Source organism: Chionomys nivalis, chromosome 11, assembly GCF_950005125.1.
Source record: "Chionomys nivalis chromosome 11, mChiNiv1.1, whole genome shotgun sequence".
NCBI lineage: Eukaryota > Metazoa > Chordata > Mammalia > Rodentia > Cricetidae > Chionomys > Chionomys nivalis.
In genome coordinates, this window is record NC_080096.1 from 75,670,702 (window position 1) to 75,690,926 (window position 20,225).

At 37.7% G+C, this 20,225-nt stretch overlaps 1 protein-coding gene across 1 annotated transcript in view; it reads left to right on the forward strand.

Moving 5' to 3' along the window:
- The window catches only part of Brinp1 (BMP/retinoic acid inducible neural specific 1), a 193,134-nt gene that overhangs the window by 154,841 nt on the left and 18,068 nt on the right, over positions 1-20,225 (forward strand). The window contains exon 7 of the mRNA XM_057785369.1: positions 4,117-4,339. Within this exon, the coding sequence (XP_057641352.1) occupies positions 4,117-4,339 (223 nt within the window). The remainder of the gene's footprint in view (positions 1-4,116; positions 4,340-20,225) is intronic.

Consider the following 20,225-nt stretch of genomic DNA (forward strand, 5'->3'; position numbering starts at 1 on the left):
CACATCTCTGCAGAATGGAGAGTCAGAGGGCATTGCATATTTTCCTGAGACTCTATTTATGTGTGATAGGTGTATATTCACCGTTCTGTATAATTATGAATTAATGAATGAATACACTTAAGTACATAAATATATGTCTGCCTATATTTAATATATATGCACATATAACTGCATATGTATATATGTGTTTATGCATATATAATCTTGTAGATACCCAGACATCACACAGATTATCAAAATTGAATGTTATTTTTCTGATAATTTAGCTATTTTTTGCATTTCCTGGCTCAGACTAATGAGCTTCAGGGGAGGAAAGTCAGTTATCCAAGGTCATGAAAGGATAAGGCCCAAAATTAGATCTTTATGTTCTTGGAGCTTTGAATTCTGTAAGAAATGAATTATGTAACCATTGTGAGATGCAAATGATTGTGGCATTTCAAGTGTCCATGAGTGAGGATGTGGAGCAGATGGCACAATGATGAAAAGATGGAGTCATTGGGGCCAGTAAAGTCAGGGGTGGCTGTGTTGAAAAAGAAAGAAAGTTTAATTGTCCTCCTATGCTTCAGAGAAGCAGTTCTCACATTAGCTAGGAGTGATAATCCCAATGTAGATTAGGGAACAGTAGCATAAATGCACAAAAAGATTGACATTAGAAGGGGAATCAACAGAACCAGATTCTGGTTATCACACAGAGTTGAAGAGAAAAGGGATTGAGATGATGTCTAGGACTTTTGCTTAGAGTTGCATATTAGATAACTTTATGGTTGTTGGTATCCTTCAACTCAGCTAGAGCACCCAAAAAAAACTGAAATCAAGAAAATGTACTCAGTTAGACAGGATAAGTTTAAGAGTCCTTAAGAATTCCACGAATCATGAGACAGATATAGTAAACTTATAATTCATACTTTAACATCTGTTAATTGAATAAGCTTGTCAGTGCAGTGCTCCAGTTTTCAAAACATCTTTATAAGCCCTCTGTCTGTTACAGCTACATGAAACGAAGTGTTATGTGCCTTTCCAGGGAGCAGGAAGGACAAGACTCAGAATCTTCCTTGAAGTTACATATGTGTAAATGACAGCATTGGTAATGGAGCTCCTGACTCCATTCACAGCAGTCTTTTCAGTATATTAATTCTATTCAACCTTGTAGGCCTGAGCTCCCTCATCTGATAAACGAGAGGTCATGTTTTCATTTTGAATATCTGAATTTATTTAAGTCTTTAGTCACAAAACCCTTTGATCAAACAAAATTTTACCTCTGAGCCACTATGTGTTATTAAAAAATAAATAAATAAAAGCAGAGTTTCACAGAGCGTCACTTAAAATGTCTGGTTGCCATGAACTTGAAATCCCACCTTGCCAGCAGAGGATCCATCAAAATTCTGCTCCTGCAGGGTCATGCAGATTGGATGAAACTGCTGTGTTTGTTTACGAAGCTTTATCCATTAGTCCATTTTAAATTCTTGGATCTTTAAAGCAGAGAGGTCATCATAGAGGGTATTACAGTGATTCATGGCCTCAAACAAACAAAATGCATTTGACAGAATGCTTTTGCAGAGAAATGCTACTAATTGCTAAAATTCCTAAAGAAATGAAGAGTATCTACATCAGTAATAAAGAGTTCTAATTCCAAAAGAAAGCTGCCGTGAGTGGGTGAGTAATGGGGCAGAAAAGGAGATGTTGCAGAATAAGAAAATAGTAAAGAGTTTGTCTTGCTCTTTTTCTTTATCAGGTATACCTACTCATGGATCTCCTAGACATGCCCCTCTGAAACACCTTCTCATTTAATATAAACCCACCTACTGTTTTATTCTATTTTTTCTAGTCCTTAGCCTTAATGTCTCTGCTCCTGAAGGAAGAAATAATAGTTGTGGCTTCTTTGATGGCTTCACAATTTCTGAATTTGAATTAGATACTGTTATACAAATTTGACAGATGTGTAAACTGAGATCTTGAATGAGTGAAGGTCCTTTAACTCTTCGGTGGTCAGAAGAGGATGTGAATTCTTGTATATTTGAATATTTATCACAAAGTTTCTAAAGGTCTGATTCAGAATTTTTGTTTTTAACAAATTTTCTTTTTCCCCCCTCAATGCCTTGTTGAGAGTGAGTTTAATACTTTGAGTGAGGCTGCAGTTTTAATTGAACTGGCTACTGGCCACTGACCCTGTGCAAGTTAGCTACCTGTTTTGTGCCCAACCTCTGTAGAGTGGAAGTACTACAGATATACATGTCATAGTCTCCTGTGAAGATCATTCATAAGTTTGAAGTGCTTAGAACTGGATTTGGTGTCTGTTGAAACCTATGCAACTTCTCCTTATATAAATAAAGTGAACGTATGGACAGGCATGAAATTTCCTTGCATTTTTTTTGTTTGTAGCAGAAAATAAAATTCTTAGGCTGCAACAATGACTTTTAAGCTTTTACATGCAAAAAGATCCGTATATGCTTCATTTTCCCAGCAGTTGAGAAGAAAAAACAAAAAGTGCAGTGGAGGAGGGTGTGGCTGAAAACGTGTCAGGGCAAATAAGAGCAGCTCGGGTTTTATGCTTACCTCTTGAGGCTCTTTGACTGTGTTATCTTTAGAAAAAATCACTTTGTCATTCTGGGTTTTAGTTTCCTTGCTGTATGTATGGAACAAGAACGATGAGCTAGGTGATTTCTTAGGTTGTATCAAACTGCAGTCTGAGATGGTGCTCAGAAACTCAAATACTAGGAACTAGGGCTGAAACATTTACCAAGGGGACCCTTACTATCTCTTAAATTGTAGTTTTTCAGCATTGGAGATGATATTACATGGTTTACACCAGGACTTCAGATAATAGTTGAATCTGGAGTACAGAATTTCACTTTCTTTCAGTTTTCCATCCAACCTCTGTAACACATCAAAGAGAAAGATAGAGTTGGGTGCTAATATGTTTTTAACACCACTCAGGATCTAGTAAAATCCTGTATTTCAATGAGAAATCAGGCACTTGGGTTTGATCACTTAGCAGGCAACAATATCTGACTAGAATTTATCAACATGGTTTCCTTTACATTTATTTTCACAGTTACAATTCCATCAAAAGCCTGCAATACTGATTTTCTATGTAGATCAGATAAAAGCTTTTCAATTTTTAACTTGATAATAATAATTTAGTTCAAAAGCACTGTTAAGAATGAATACAGAGAGAATATATTTTATCTTGGCTTCCCAATGCTGGAAGTCTGGGGAGACATATGTTAAACATAGATGCCTTATACAGAAGATCTGCAATAGAGATAAAATGTTAGCACAACAGATTTTGGAGTGTTATACTGACCTCAGACAAATTGCAGGGTCTTTCATTGGCTGAGGGAGCTAAGTGTCAGGAAGGAATTCAGGACTGACTAAAAACTGATTTGTAGTTTTTAAAATTTTTTTCTGGGGAAGACTTTTTCTCCCTTTCTTAACATTCCTTAATTGTCTGTAATGCTTTATGTACAGTTGAGTCTTCCTGGTCTACCCCCTGTCCACTTTAACATATGTGGTGCTATCCTTGTTCAGTTCATGTTTAGGTGAGACTGGGTGTAATTTCTGCCATTTCTAGGAGGCAAATTCCCTCATCTTCTGTCTCTATTTTTCTGGCTCCTCTTTCTAAATGTTTCCTGAGCCTTGGGTAGGGGAATAGTTGTGTAGACGTATTCACTGAGATTGGATTCCGCGACTCTGTATTCTGATTGTTTGTGAGATTCTCTAACAGTCTTCTGTTACAAAGACCAGTGTCCATAATGAGGGTTGAGCACTACACTTATATCTTAAGATGTAGAGCTAGGATCCTCTGATAAAATAGAACATGCAACATTTGTCTTGTTGGGGCTAAGTTACTTCACTCCATTGTATATTTTCTAATCCCCTCCATTTATGTAAAACTCCTTGATTTTGTTTTTCTTTATGCACAATCATATTCTATGGTGCATATATACCACATTTTCATTATCCCTTTGCTGGTTAAAGGACATTAAGGTTGTTTCCAATTCCATGGTGTTATAAAGAGAGCAGAAAAAAAAGGACAAAGGAGGAATTAAATTTTAAAGGACTTCAGATGTTGGCAATAATGCTTACCTCTTCTCTCTTGGTTTTGTCTCTTGTTAGATGAGTTTAAGTCATTTATGAAGCGTCTCCCAAGCAACCACTTCCTGACCATTGGTAGTATCCACCAACACTGGGGTAATGACTGGGATCTACAGAGCCGTTACAAGCTCCTGCAGAGCGCCACTGAGGCTCAGAGGCAGAAGATCCAGCGCACAGCCCGCAAGCTCTTTGGTCTCAGTGTGCGATGCCGCCACAATCCCAACCACCAGCTGCCTAGAGAGAGGTATGTGTTCCTACTACAACATCTTTGCAGTGCTTGCTACCCTGATTGCTCTGTGTCAGCTAACATTCTCCTGCAGGAGAAGGGCATGTGCTACAGGTAGCATATTTGGGACTCTTTAAGCAAGGTAATCAGTAATACTCTCCAACAATGCTCCTCATTGCATTTGATCCTTACAACACTGAATTCCACATGCTTCTTATAAACACCTTTGAACTTTTGTATCTATGGCTTCTCCACATACAGTTTAACTAATCTCAGACTGAAATTATCCAGACAAAACTGTGTCTCTACTGCACATGCTTAGATGTGTTTTCTAGTCAGTTTCGCCTAAACCATGTAATGCAAAGAGTCGCATTACATGAAGAACTACAAGTACCCTAAAGATGATCCAAAATACAGAGGAAGATGTGCATGAACTGTCTGCAAATGCTATGTTCACTTTATTAAAAGATTTGCACATCCACTGATGTGGCATCTGTGTGGAAAATTCTGAAATCAGTTTCCCAATAATAGCAAAGGACATTTGACCATGAAGTTCAGCTTTGCATTGTTTGTGCTCTTTCTCAGCTATCTGACTGAGAGAGGCTCCAACACTGGTCCCAACCACTATATGGTACCATTTTGTTTACTTAAAATGTAATGTCTATACAATTTAAAAACACTAAGTTAGGAAAATGTGCATCTCTTCTTAATGGTAAAGAAAACGGGCTGACTAATTAACCAGTTAATTTAGGTAGCAGAGGGTCTTTGATCAGGACCTAGAGTGGAGTAGAATAAATGTTGTACCAACCGGTAAAAATTTTAAGGAGGATCATACAGGCCAGTGCCGTGAGTGCAAGATTTTATCCAGAGATCCAGTACCTCCTTAAGTTCAGAGTTGCTTCCTCTGCCTAGTTTGGTCCCAGCCTTGCCTTGTCTATAACACTTTCTCTGAGAGCCAGTGGGAATAAGCAGATGGGATTTACCCGTTCGTGGAATTTTCACTTTTTCTCAGGGACATGCAACAAAGAAATCAGGATTCAAATTTGCTTGGTCAAATTCCATTCTTGGCAATTTATGATCTGCAGCTGTAAGTTTATTTAGTAGTCTCTCCAGGGTTGCTATGAGACTGTCAAAAGAGGGCAAGAAGGCAAGTTGGACCATAGGGGTGAATTCAGGTGTGGAGCCTGATTCAGGGCAGTTCATCCAGAGCGCTTCTCTTTCCGTTCCTTTCTTACTGGAGGGAGGATCTTGCCTTTTATATCATTCAGAGGAAGAAAATCCACATTAAAAAAAAAAAAAGATTAGATAAGTTTGGGGATAGAGAGGTAGCTTAATGTTTCATAGTACTTTTTGCTCAGTAGCATCCAAATTTTTGTGCCGGCAGAGCAAGGCAGCCATCTGCAACACACATGTAATGTTCACTCTAATCAGGGTGGAGGCAAGAATGGTGAGATTTACTGGCCACTATCCTGGCTGAGAAAACACAAGTCTCATGTTTAGGGAATCTGCCTCAAATAAATGGGAAAACAATGATTGAGGAGGATAACTACTTTTGGCCTGTGCATATACACAGGTATGCAAACCTACCTTTCGGTGCTATACAGGCATGCACACACACATATACACACACACACACACGAACATACACCAAGAAAAATCAAGTCAGATGTACATAGCATGGTCTAAGTTGGCCACATAGTTTTGTGTTTGTGTTTATGTGTGCATGTGTGTGTGTGCACATATTCATTTTCTGGTGTACAATCCAGAAAACTGAAGTTCAGAGAGGTAAAATCACTAGCCCCAAGCTACAGCTACATATAACTGGTTCACAAATGAGACTGATTTCTGTCCATATGGAATATGTGGATATGCACAAGGACATTTTTAATTATCACAAGGAATGATATTATACAGGACATCTCTAAAAAATTATCTGGTTGCAAAAGTCACTGAAAATGAGATATAGCCAATATGTTATAAAACAAAAGTCAAAATGGCATTTAAATCTATAAACCTCTATTTGTTCTCTGTAATGTCTGTTGCACTAACACACAAGACAGCAATTAAAAAGCATTATATTCTTGACAGTTCAAGCTGCTTATCGCAATCTGAAACTTTCTCCTCACATTTTTCTACACTCATATCTAATGTTGCTTCATCTGTGAAGTCTTTCCTGACTGCATACAAAATGTTCCTAATTCTAAGTTGCCCTTTATCTAAAAAATACTTTTTAAAATGTACTTCTCTCTCTTTCCCCCATTATGCCATGTATCTTTATATACATGTGTCATCTTCGTTTGCCCCAGACCCTCCAATTCTAAGTCTATTCCATTGTTCCTACTTTGTAATAACCACTTTGATAGTGAAATTGATTTTTTTCTGTCAGTTACTGATGTGTTGCTGTTCTGTTGAACCACAGACTTGGAAAAGGGTCTGTTCACAAATTGTCTTCCCTGTTGCATGCAGCAGATGCCCAAGCTGCCACCATAAGGGAATCTCTGAAGTAGAACCATTCAGATTTATCAGGACTGTGGCAGGTGACCAGCCTGAGGCACTATTTGGGGCTCATAAATGAATACAGTCCACAGTGCTACGAAAGATGGCTGTTACAGGAGGACTGGGGAAATGTTCAGTTGGGAATCAGAAAATAAAACTTTCCACAGGTGGATATTAGTTTGTCAAGGTTATTTTATCCATGTCCTACAGACTGGGTGACTGAAATAGTAGAAATCTATGTTCTTATAATTCTAATATCTGGATGCTTAAACACGGGCTCTGGCAGGGTTGTTTCTTTTGAGGACTCTGTGCCTTGTCTTTTCCCTGTGTTCTCACATGATCTCTCCCCCACATACACGTGTGTCCTCATCTCCTCTGCTTTAGGATCACAGTCTCGCTGGATTGTCATCTATCCCTAATGAACTTATTTCAAACTAAAAACTGCCTCTGAAGACAGTGATGTTTTTCAGTACTGGGAAATCAAGAGTTTAACATATGCATTTGTGGGGAGGTTAGATAATCCAGCCCATAACACTCTAAATCAGTGGTTCTCAACCTTCTTAAAGCTGTGACCCTTTAATAAAAGTTCCTCATGCTGTGGTAACCCCCAGTCACAAAATTATTTTGTTGCTACTTCATAACTGCAATTTTACTATTGTGACGAATCACAGTGTAAGGAAATCTGGTATGTGACCCCCAAAGGAGTCGAGACCCATAGGTTGGTTGAAGATCACTGCTCTCAAGAAAAATGATTTGTGTTACATCTTTAGAGGAAGAAAGCATATGCCTTAAGACTAACCAAATAGGTGTAAACCTGAGCCAAGCGGTCAATATTTAACCATTACAAGAGTGTACATACATCTATCAAATTTTTTGAGAGTCACTGAAGAAATTCCAAGTTGAAAGACACTGGAGAAGCACACATTAATTAAATGTGAAAAGAAATCTGCAGAGCATAGACCATGACTGACATACTGGTCTGGGGAAGACACAAAGGCAAAGGTGCCGAACGTGCATTAGAAAGGTTAACAGGGAGCCTGAACGTAAATGGTGAATTTGACTGTGCCTTAGTATTTATTAGTGATCTTGGAAAAGTCACTTCCTTGTTTAGAGCTCAGGTTTCCAGAGCTGTGCCTTGAACTTTGTTCTGCTTGTGGAAGTGTCCAGGTAGAGAGCCCTAGAAATATCACAATGTTCCTGGGATCTTTAAAGAGAACTCTGGGTGTTGTCCTGCCCTCCTTAAAATTCACCTGAATCTTGACAGACATTCCTCCCACTCTTGCTAGGAGTGTGGCTGGAATCTGCAATTAACAAGTCTCTTAGTTAAGTTCATACATGGAGGGATAAATGCTGCTACTGCTGAGGGTGGGAACATACAAAACGAGGCTCTGAAGCCTTCCCAGGAGAGCTGAACTTCCTTGGCCTGGCTGTGGGTTGCTTTCTGACATCTGAATCAGAGACTTTTAATGAGCATTTCTCAGACTAGCAGGGTACCTCTCTGCCAAAGAGCGGTGTCAGACAGAGGTGATAGCAGTGAGAACCTTGAGCCACCTCTAGCTGAGCAAGTTTACGTTTGCAAATGAACTGATTGCTCAGCTTCAATTTGTCTGCTTGTTGAGCTCCATAGGAGTTGAGTGCTCTGAGCAGGTGCTGCCACTGCAACAGGTGCCACTGAGATTTTTACTTGTCTCACAGAAGGGTGGCATTGAGACAGGATGGGGGACGGAAGGGCATAGAATATTTACTGTACACAGATAGGTCAGAGTAAGGTCTGTCTGCCATTTCCTAGTCATCAGGTTTTGTGTAAGTACCTGTATCTCATTTGTGGTACTGGATAATGATAACTGCCATTAGGTTAAGTATGAGGATGAAGATTTTTAAAATTTAAAGGTCTAGTAAATTACTTGAAACCAGTCAAACACGAATGAGAATTCATTTAATATGTAAGATCTGTGTGCCTGGAAGTCTCTTTTCTTACATGAATTAACTGTTTCTTTCTTTTTTTTTTTTTACTGAGTTACGAATAATTATTTATTGAAATCACTGCCATCACACTCCAACTTTATACTACAAAATTACATTTGATATTAAGGGATTAAGGGAAGATAATACATTTGTAATATGTAAGCAGAGAATGTACTTCTCATTTCTGCATTCTCAGACCTGAATAATCACACAAACACTGTATTAATTACAACACTGCTTGGTCTATTACTTCAGGCTTCTTAATAGCTAACTCTTACATCTTAAATTAACGCATTTCTATTAAGCAATGTATCACCACAAGGCTGTGGCCTACCAGTAAGGTTATGGTGTCAGTCTCCTTTGGCAGCTACATTGGTGTCTTTTTTACTCTGCCTTCTTTCCTCCTTTATATTTGCTTGAGTTTATAGCCCGTCTTTACTCTGTTAAGCATTGGCCAAAACAGCTTTATTGACCAATAAAAACTACACATATGCAGAAGGACATACCACATTATCTCCCCTTTTCTTTCTAAATAAAAAGGGATGTTATAACTTTAACAGGAAAATTACATATAACAAGGTATCTATAGAGCAACAAACACGAATGAGAATTCATTTAATATGTAAGATCTGTGTGCCTGGAAGTCTCTTTTCTTACATGAATTAACTGTTTCTTTCATCACAGTTTCATGAAATAGGTAATGGTACTATTCTCCTTTGACAGATAGAGCCACTGGGGCATAGAAAGTTTAAGGATATGCCAAAAAAACCCTCCCATTATTATTGATGTTTCAAGTATGTTGTTTACTTTTTAGTGAGAGGTTAACTGTGGGTATTTAGAAATTGACTTGATGAAAGTTTATTAACAGGCTATTGGGCAGAGAGACGTTTTGGCTATCACTTGATGCAAAATAATCTATCCCAAAATTTAATGTCTCAAAACAGTAAATTGTCACCATTCATGTGTAGGTCAACTTGGTACAGTTGGAGGGATCTCAAATTGGCTGAGGCCAGTGTCCTTGGGTAACTTCCATCTGTGGACCTCCAAAGTAGCTGTCTCCCATAGTTGGCACTGAAGCTGATTGTCAGTTGGAGGCTCAGCTGGGTCTGTCAACTAGAATGCTTACCCATGTCCTCTACATGTCGTTTGATCTTCTTTAGCATGGCAGCTGGGCTCTGAACAGAGTAACCTGAAGACAAAGGAAGTACCAAGATTTCCACAGCCTAGCCTTGACAGTGACAAAGGATCACTTGCATTATATAATATTGCATTGAATATTATGAGGATATTCTAGAGGTGAGACACGTCACAGATCTCTCCCCTGTCAATCTTTTCTCCATTTCACATGTTCTACTTCAGTAGTAGGATCTGACGAAGGAACCAGTCCACTGGCAGGACAGCATAAATCCACCACAGTATTCTCCCAACTTCATATGAACCCTCAAGCATGATGGGAACCTCATAAATATTTGGCTGAATAATGACCAGCAACCATAGCCTGGAATTGGTATGGTTGGACCCCTTCCCTTTCAGAAAGCACTGGATCTTGAAAGAGAATGTAACCTGCTCATTTCCACATTTCCATGACATTGGATACAATAAGCATGCCTAATTTGGAAGGCTGTTAAATCAGGGAGAGTCTTTTTTAATTAGCAAATTTTGTTCTTTCACAGTTTCATAGTTGTACCTTATTTTGGTCTCTCATTTTCATTTCCTTTCTGTCCCTACCTCTTATTCTCTTGCTATATCTAGGGAGTAGGTGCTATTGATCCATTTTATAGACAAAAAGAACTGACAGCTCAAGAGATATAATTAATTTATTTTAGATAAACTACAACTGAGCAGAACATTTAGAATTATCATGCAGGCTTCCTAAATTGTCTGGATAGAAAAGTTCGTTCAGCAGATAAGGAAAAGCCCATTATTTTTTATGAAGTGTGGAGTACAAAGAGAGACCTGTGTCTTGGTTGGGATACTCTGACTGCAGTGTGGTGATCTCAAACTCATGTTTAGAATTATAGCGCCATGACTAGAAGTGTGAACAACAATTCAGTCTTATTGGTGCTCGTACTATGACTTAGACTCAGAAAAGAGCTCAGTGATAAGGCTTATGGTGACTTTTTAGGTGGGCAGCTTTGAATGAATCTCTAAATCTCAAGTAAGAACGGGGCATACAAATTCTCTAGAGTAAAAACAAGAGGCTTGGCTCAATGCAGGCTAATGGGACAAATGCTTCCTGAATGGTTACTATGTCCATGGCTTTGGAAGTGCCAAGATAAATAACACCTATACCAGCATAAGGTCCAGTCCAGGAGCATAATCAGATTAATTCTACACCCAACCACTATGTCTTTTGGAATTTCTTCATGTGTGAAGTTCCATATCAAGTTCTTCCTATTCTGTGATGGATTTTTGTTTATCTCTTGGAGGGCTGGTTCTGGTTTCAGGCCCAAGTACTGAAGTTGGAAGTATGAAGGAAAACAGGTTCGTAGAAAAGTTTCGTGTGGTTTGTCTCACCCTTAAGCAATCATTGCATTATGCAGTTAAAAAGGAGACAAGAGATTGATTGGCATTTGGTTATTATTGTTAGATGTTGAGACTTTTGATTCTTTGAGCACCTCCCCCCCCCCCCAAAAAAAAAACAGGGTCTGAATACCAAGACCACACTAAATTCAAACTTTCAGGAGTCCTGCTTCTGCCTCTGGAATACTAGCATTACAAACATGCACTGCCGTATGAAGCTCAGTTCTTGGTTTTCACACATTTAAGATGGGAATCATTACTTCTGCTTACCTCAGAGGGTCATTCTTGTGCAAAGCACAGGTTAGAATTCGTATGTGGACTTCTTAAAGAAAAGGGCTGTGTAAGTAGGGTGTACTTGAATCCACACTCCTAGGGAATAGAACAAGATTGAGTTAAGGACCAGTTTAACATGAATAGTTAACACCTGTAATCAGTCACTAGTGTCAGGCTGTGTCTTTTGACCCCAGCTTCTTATAATCATTTTATAGTCCTATGGGGTAGTATTAATATACACCTACTCCCTCTCCCTCTCTTTTTCTTTTAATGAATGAGGTCATTAAAGCACAGTGATGCTAAATTGTCTGATAAAGACATTTTTTTTGCCAGCTAAGAGACCGAGTTCACTCTTATAACACTGGTACTTTGCTACCAAGCCTTGAGAAGATACTCAGAGATATTTATACAGAGTTTGTTTTCAGTGCTGGGATTTGCTTCATATTGCAAATGAAAGAGGGAGAAACTAATGATGAGGAAATGAGGGTAGGAAAGAATTGGAGTAAAAGAATTGGAAAAGTATAAAAGGAAAGAAGGAAGTGAAAAACAAAATTTGCATAGCAGCCAACCTCTTAGAAAATGCTGAATTCAGGTGTCCTCTATGCAAAATTGTAAGTGTTAACTGACCATCTGTTCGACCAGACTCATGTTAGTCTCTGGGAGGTAGTTAAAGAGAAAAACAAAGCCCTTAAGACATCACTGTCTACACTGGGTAGAGTATGAAGGACAGTATTTTGTAAATAAGGCAACTGAGCTCAAGTCCTGTTATGCAAACATTTCAAACTCCTGTTACACCACATAGGAATAAGGAGAAAGGGAGAAGGAGGATGATTAAGGGAATGATAAAGAGAGGAGTAGGAGGAAGAGAAGAAAGAGAGAAAATAATATGCGGGAGCAGAGTAGTTTCAACAACACTCTAAAGGGATATAAACAGATTTTTTGAGCTTATTAAATTTGGTAAAATGAAGTGACATTTTTACCAGGTATGGGTTTTTGATTATGATGTGACTTACATACTGCTGTTACTTAATTGTTGAAGACGATTATGTTGTAAAGTAAAGCAGAACAATGGGAGATTATTTATTAAGGACATGCAGCAGAATTATTTGCATTTCCCAATGACTCTTGGTCTTTGGTTTATTTTTATCTCTGGCCTTGACCTGGTAGTGCCAGGCCATAGCCAAGCACAATGTAATTATACATTGTTGAAATAAAAATCTCTTGGAGACATCAACCTTAGACTCTTGTCCTGGGGCCTTGGCTTTTGAACCCTTGTCAGCTTTTAGCATACGTTTTATTCAATTTGGTCTTTAATTGGTGTCTGTGGAAGGATTCTGGCCACCAGAATAATTATTATCCCAGTTCCAATGACTCTTTATATCTACACTGGTTCCCACCCTTCTCTTTGAACTTCTTTATGTCTAGACAAAATCTCCAAAGACTACTGCAGTGGAACACAGAGCCTTGGTTTCTTGTATTTCATGGAACTCAAGTTAGTTTGCTATTTATTATAATAACAGTCTAAATAGGCAAACCTACTTATTAAGTATGTGACCTTCAGAAGTTTCTAAATCTGCCTGAGTCCTCTGCAGTCAGGATAAGAGCAAGTATCACACAGAGTCATTGTCCAGTGAAATTATATGACAGCTCTCTGTAACCTGTAAGAAATACGCAGATGTAATATGAATGTAATTACAAACAGAACAATACTCACCCGGAGAGCAGTGCTTCTCAATCTTGCTAATGAAGCATCATTTTAGTAGATTCCTCATATTGTTCTGAAACCAACCATAAAATCATTTCATTGTTACTTCATAACTCTTATTTTGTTGTCGCAATCCACAGGATGAGAAACAGTGGCCTGGAGTGTGGCTGGAGATTTTGTTTCTCCTTCTGCAAAGTGGGTGTTTCTGTTGTATAAGGTAAAATATGAGCCTAGCACAATGTAATCCTATAATGAAGATGAGATAGAAGTTAGGATTCTTAGTCCTGTAGACTTTGACAGGCCAAGATAGAGGACTGCCGTTTACTCTCAATATAAGCTTGGCTCAGTATTCAGATATCCAAATTTTAGTTGTGGTTATAGAGGTAAAACTATGCCCTTACACTCAAATCTAGCAACAGAGCATTTAATGTGGCATGTTTAGCACATGGCAAAGAATAAAAATAAGTGAGTAAGTAAGTAAATAAATAAATAATAAATAGAAGGAAAGACTTCTAACCAGATCTAGATGGAATACAAAAGTTGTTAGTTAATTGGAAAAGAAGTAGAAGAAAAAGAATAAAAAAAAAAAAAAGAAGTAGTAGAGTAGAACTAAAATTAGAAAAAGTAGAAGAAATGTGTGCATGCTCAACACATGCCCTTCAATGTTTACATTGTTACATTCAATGAATAATTTTATTTTAATTTATAATGTATAGTCCTTATCACTCTTTTGAAAAGTTAGCCAAATTCTAAGGGTGCTTGTGTAATCTGTCTGACATTCCATAAGCTTCATTACACAAACAATACAATTATGAGAGATTTCCCACATTAATTTATTCAGTTTAGAGCCATAAGAAATAATCTAAATATTTTTTCAGAATTTTTATGAACTCTCCAAATCTTTCTCTGTTATTTTTAATTTATTTAAACAAATGGCCATTATCATTAGTAACTGGTCTATTGTATCAAATTTTGCTGCATAGTTCAAATGAGCTTTTCTATAGGGGAAAAAAGCAACTCAAACATTATTGATTTATTTTATTATCTCTGTGGTATCATCGAAGCAAGATTAACAAAAGCTCAGAGATAGAAATTGGGGTTCAACCTGAGGAACAGAGAAGCAAAACAGTCAGTCATTGGCTTTTATCTTGACCTCAATCAGAAAATGATGAACCTGCGTCCAGGAACCCTTAGAATAAGACTGTGGCTAAGAGCTGTCCCTTCCTCTTTTATAACACTCTCTAGTTCTGGGATTAAAGGCATGCACCACTGGTTTCTATGGCAACCTAGTGTGGCTACGGGGATTAAGGTCTATGTCACTGTTACTTAGTCTGTAAGGCTGGTAAGTGTGGTTGTTTTGCTTTTCTGATCCTCAGGCAAGTTATATTTATTAAAATACAAATTAAATGCGACTACATCTTCTCTTTTTGTCTAAAATTAAAAAAGAAGACAATAATATAAGAAAACTGTACAATACAAACAATATGCAATATATACAGGCAATAAATACATCAATAATGTCTAGTCCATTTATATTTGACAAATTCAGAGAAAATATTCCATATTTTTCTTATCTTGGTGAGTCCAAAGTCTTGTATCTAATTGATTTTCTATGATAACTTGCTTTCTGCATCAGGTAAACAAGGAAAACTATAACTATAGCTATGTAGTCTTCAACTCCCTCATAGACCCAAGAAAGAAATAGTATTAACTGAGTAAGCAGAAAATACCAGGAAGCGACTTCCAAAAAATATGAGTAATGTCAGAAACAACTGACTACCTGGACAGTCACCCAAAGTTTCTCTGCAACACTGGGACATCAATCTTTGGCCCACAGGCCTAGCATATCTGACAGACTTTTCTATGAAGTAGGAAATTTGAAAGACTGTTTTGCCTATATGGGCAGTTTCTGAGTCACTTGTTTTCCTGCCTTCCTATATTCTGCTTCTTTATTAAGTAATGGTAATAAAAACATATTCATAGCATATAGAGGGCATTCCATATCATATCATACCATAATACAACTGATATAAGCAGATCCAAGGCAAAGCAATGAAGAGCATTCTGAGTGACATGAGCATCTTCTACCTGTTATCTGATGGAAGAAGGGGGTTAATTTTCTGGAAGTAACTTTCATAAAGGTCAACTGTGAGAACCTTTCCTACTGGGGGTAGACACTTTTTATTCTAAGTTTTTCTTTTGTAGTATTTAGATGATTTTTCTTTTCTTTCTTTTTTTTTTTTTTGTTTTTGTTTTTGTTTTTTTCAAGATAGACTTTTTCTGTGTACCAGGCCTAGCTGTCCTGGAACTCGCTCTTGTAGACTAAGCTGGTCTTGAACTCACAGAGATCTGCCTGCCGTTGCCTCTCAAGTGCTGGAATTAAAGTTACATGCCACTATTGCCAGCATAAAAGATATTTTATTAAATTTTTGAGAATTTTATATATTGTATTCTGACCATATTCATCACCATGCCCCAATTCCTCTCTTGTCCATCCATGCCCCAGCCCCATATCCACCAAACTTTATATACTCAGTTTTCCTTTAATCTGTAGAGTCCAACTTGTGCAGCCCATGTATTCTTGGATATACCACCATACTGGAGCACGGTTGACCTATCCTCCACCAACATGTCTTTGGAAGCAGTATGTAGTCAATCCTAGTGAGCAATCATCTGTATGTCCTAACTATTCTCATCTGTAAAACAATATAATATCAGTAATTCCTCCACAGGGCCACTGTGAGGATGATTCAAGATATGAAGGTGGTATTCATAAGCACATAAACATACCTGCACCTTTTGCAATTGCCTTTGCTGTTATTAAAGTTGTATCTCTGTGTTGATACAGAATTATACAGGTATTAAATACTTGATGAAGAACTGTCTTCCAGCTTGTTGGTTGTTGATTGCCCTGCCTGCCAAAGATGGTGATTCCCTCCCTTGTCTGTAGGTATCCTCATCCTCCAGATAGTCTGCCTAAGCAGGATGTTCCAAAGATTTTTTTTCCTTTTTATTTATTTTTTATTCTTTTTTAATTAAAATTTCCACCTGCTCCCCGTTTCCCATTTCCCTCCCCTCCTCCCAAATATTGCCCCCTCCCCCCACTCCCCTCCCCCTATCCCCACAGAAGACCTTCGTCTTCCCGCAGGGCAGAGAATTTGTTCCAAAGATTTTTACGGAAGCAGCTGTACATTGCTTTGTCTTCCTGCAGGTGGCATCCTTACTGAGAGGGAGCATAACTGCCACCAGCGGCTGCCAAAGTCACTCCAGAAAAATACCCCATCCCTGTTATAACTTGGGAATAAATTTGTCATGTTTTGTTTAGGGACATGTCTAACTTTGAAGAATGAACATCTCCAAGACAACAACCTCCAATATAAATATAGATTATTTTTAAGTTTGAAAAGAGCTTTGTACATTGATGATTATATCTATTCCTTATAACAGTCTGTGGGAAAGTAAGAACAAAAAGTTTCATCTCCTCATTTATGCTAAAAAGTAAAAGTCGACTTCAGTTTCTGACTTGCACATGATTATGACATATGACTTTCTCCTATTGCCATCTTGCCCAGGTCTAATCCTCTATAATTGCCTCAAAATGATTTGAATTCATTTTTTTTTTTTTTTTTTTTTTTTTTTTTGGTTTTTCGAGACAGGGTTTCTCTATGGCTTTGGAGCCTGTCCTGGAACTAGCTCTTGTAGACCAGGCTGGTCTCGAACTCACAGAGATTCACCTGCCTCTGTCTCCCAAGTGCTGGGATTAAAGGCGTGCGCCACCACCGCCCGGCTTGCATTCATGTTTGCACTGAATCATTTATTCCTCCAACCACTCTTTCACTTGAGAGATCTTTAGGGCATACCTGCTAAGTTCCAGATGTTATACATATTATAGAAAGTAGTATTGATATTGTGAACAAGACAGTAGATGCTGTTATTGGAAAATAATTTGAAATATATTTACATAAATAAATATATATATATATTATTTAGTGACATCCTAAAGATTAATTGACCTCAAATTTTAAAACCACATGTTATTCCTGGAAAAAAAAAACCTAAAAGATCTTCTAACTCATTGCCATCATTTTATTAAAAGATAAAACAAAGTAGAATAAAAAATGTCACCACTAAAGTAACTGAATTAGTTTGTATTGATGTGTATTAAATTATTGTAAATCTAGAAACAAAAATGACAGATGCACAGTCTTAAAATTTCCATGAGTTGGAGTCTTACTGCAATATATTTAGATATGGTTATATCCATTGGCTCTAATAGCCCTAATCTTTTTCAATCCATGAAGGTAAATACATGTTTAAGTTCCTTCCAATGATTTGACGTTATAGGACCCAGGTCATCATTCTCTTCTTGTTTTTTGCTAGGAATCTCTCCAAGATGATCTTTGTCACTGTCATACTTTAAAACTATCCCACCCTCTTCAAAGTAGTGAATAGCATGCTTTACGTAGGTTCAGATGCCTCTGACTTGAAAATTATTTACTCTTAAGTTACACAACTAATTAGAATAAGTCCTTCCAGATAACCTCTCTATCTTTAGGTTCCTTATATAAAATAACACAATTACTGAGATGACAGCTTATCATAATAACAATGATAGGAGATTTAATTGTGAAAAAATGCAGAGGAAGGAAGCATATTTAGATTTTTCCCTCATCTAGAAGCACAGCCAGCTTATAACAGAATAGGAAAGAATATTCAGAATATTTATCTTTCTATAACAAACTAACCCACATTTAGGGGCTTAAAACAAGAATTATTGTCTGAACTCAGGATCTGTTGATTAGAAATTCATACCTGGATTGTCAAAGCAATTGTTCTCTACCTACTGTCTACTGTAGCTCTCAATTGTGTACAACTAGTAGCTGGCCAGTCATGGAGATTCCAATAAGGCACCAAAGGTACGTAAGCAGAGATGTCAAAAGGCTGTGTTTTATTGACCAACAGTTTATTTTGGGGGTCTCTACATGTGGTCCTTGATCAGAAAGGCCAGGTGGTTCAGAAAGGTCTCTGAGCATCACTAGGTATTTTTTCGAGGGACAGACGTGGAATCAGCTGGCTGTTCAGTTCTGAGTGCATAAGTCATCTGTGCTACCTGATTTTATTAATAAAACTCATGGCAAATCTAATGATTTTCAAGAATATAAACAGCCTCCTATCTCTATAAGAAGTGTACATATAGAATACAATTTTCATTTTTCTATTTTAATCAAACAACCCATGTTACAACAGCAGGGAGCACATTCCTTACGGACCTTGTGAGAAAACATTTTCTAACATAAAACTGAACTTAGTTACTCAAAATTATTTTTTAGTGAATTTATCTTAATATTTGAATTTTTTGTTAAATGTTTCACCAAGGTACATATTTTGTTGTTTGTTTTAATAATTATTGTTTTCCTTTCTTGACTTTTCTGGAGAATGACTATAGGGGATGGTTTTACATAAGCTGCAATCATTGTCTTATTTTGTGGGTGGATATACGTACGGTGTGGGTACCAGGAGAGAGAAAGGACATTCTGCAAGTTGCTGGAGATGTCAGTTATGGAAAACTCTCCAAATGTACATTCTACAATTGAATAAATATCCAGAAAATAATCACTGGGCTCCTGTAAAAAGGCATGGAGTATTTGAACCCTGTGAACTCCTGTCCTAATTGGGAGGGGGGAGCTGACTCACAGTACTATTTCCTATCTCCTAAAATTAGTGTCTTCAGGGCCAGTGCTCAGCATGCTTCTAACAGTAAGATTACTTCATTTCGTTAGTGCAGAACAGCCTCGGTGGAATGAAGAATCCTTTGGAGAAAGCTTAAAGATAGATTAACATTGTTATTTTGGGCAAAGTGCAAATTCTTTCGTAAGGGGCATATTTGGGTTATAGACTACCAGGTATAATTTGCGTAAACTCAGGCAAATCACTTAATAATTCTAGTCTCAGTTTTCCATCTATTTCCTAGTCCAGACCTTACACAAGAATCATTTATATCCGTGATTTTGATGTTCTGCCAGCGTAGGCTCCTCAGCTGTTCCTCTCAGAATAAATTGCTACCTTGATAGATCTTGACTACCTGTTTTCTTGTATGTATATGCATATGTGTGTGTTTGTGCAAGTGCATGTGTGTTTGTGTGTGTGTGTGTCTTAAAGGTGATAGTTTGGGTGGCGATGACTTACTCTAAGTGTGTCTTAAAGTGTCTTCTTAAATAAAAGGATCAAGTCCACAGATAAATCCAACATAGCCTGGGGCGCTGTCTGTCAATCATAGGAGCCTAAGGATTTCTTCCTAACCATGTGACAATCAAGTTTTGAGCTAGAAGTATTTTGGCATTTCTTATCTATTTATGGAGAAACAAAACTGTCAGTGAGTCCCAAAACTCTAGTAACCCAAGGGAGCACAATTCAGATGGGGGTGGGCGTTGCATGCCTAAAGCTCATTCTCCGCATTGTGAAATGTACTAAGGCCAGGATCGGCAGGGACATCTTCATTTCACCAATGTTTGTCATCCTGCATTTGTAGCAGATAGGCCAGTTGACTCACTCCCAGCTGATGTAAGACAAGAAAATCAGTATCTCCAGTTTCTCTATATTGTATTTTGTTTGTTTGTTTTTTCCCACCTCTTTTCCTGTAGCTTGAAAGTTGTTTTTTATTTGGATTAGAATTTAGAGGCTCAGGGGATTGAGTTAGAAATAGAACTGTGTTCTGACAATCTTTGTAGATAGGTCTTTCTTCTGTTTTGTTTTTAACCTTCCTTCAGAAATGTCTCTCTGTGCTGCACCCCACACCCCAGCCTTACATTCAGCCTGCACATGGGTAAGATATAGTCTCAATGTTGCAACACATCACTAGTGACGATTTCTCTTTTTCTTTTGTGAGCTTCAGTGTTTCATAAAGTTAAAATAACATTTTTAATGCTCCCTTTACATAGTATA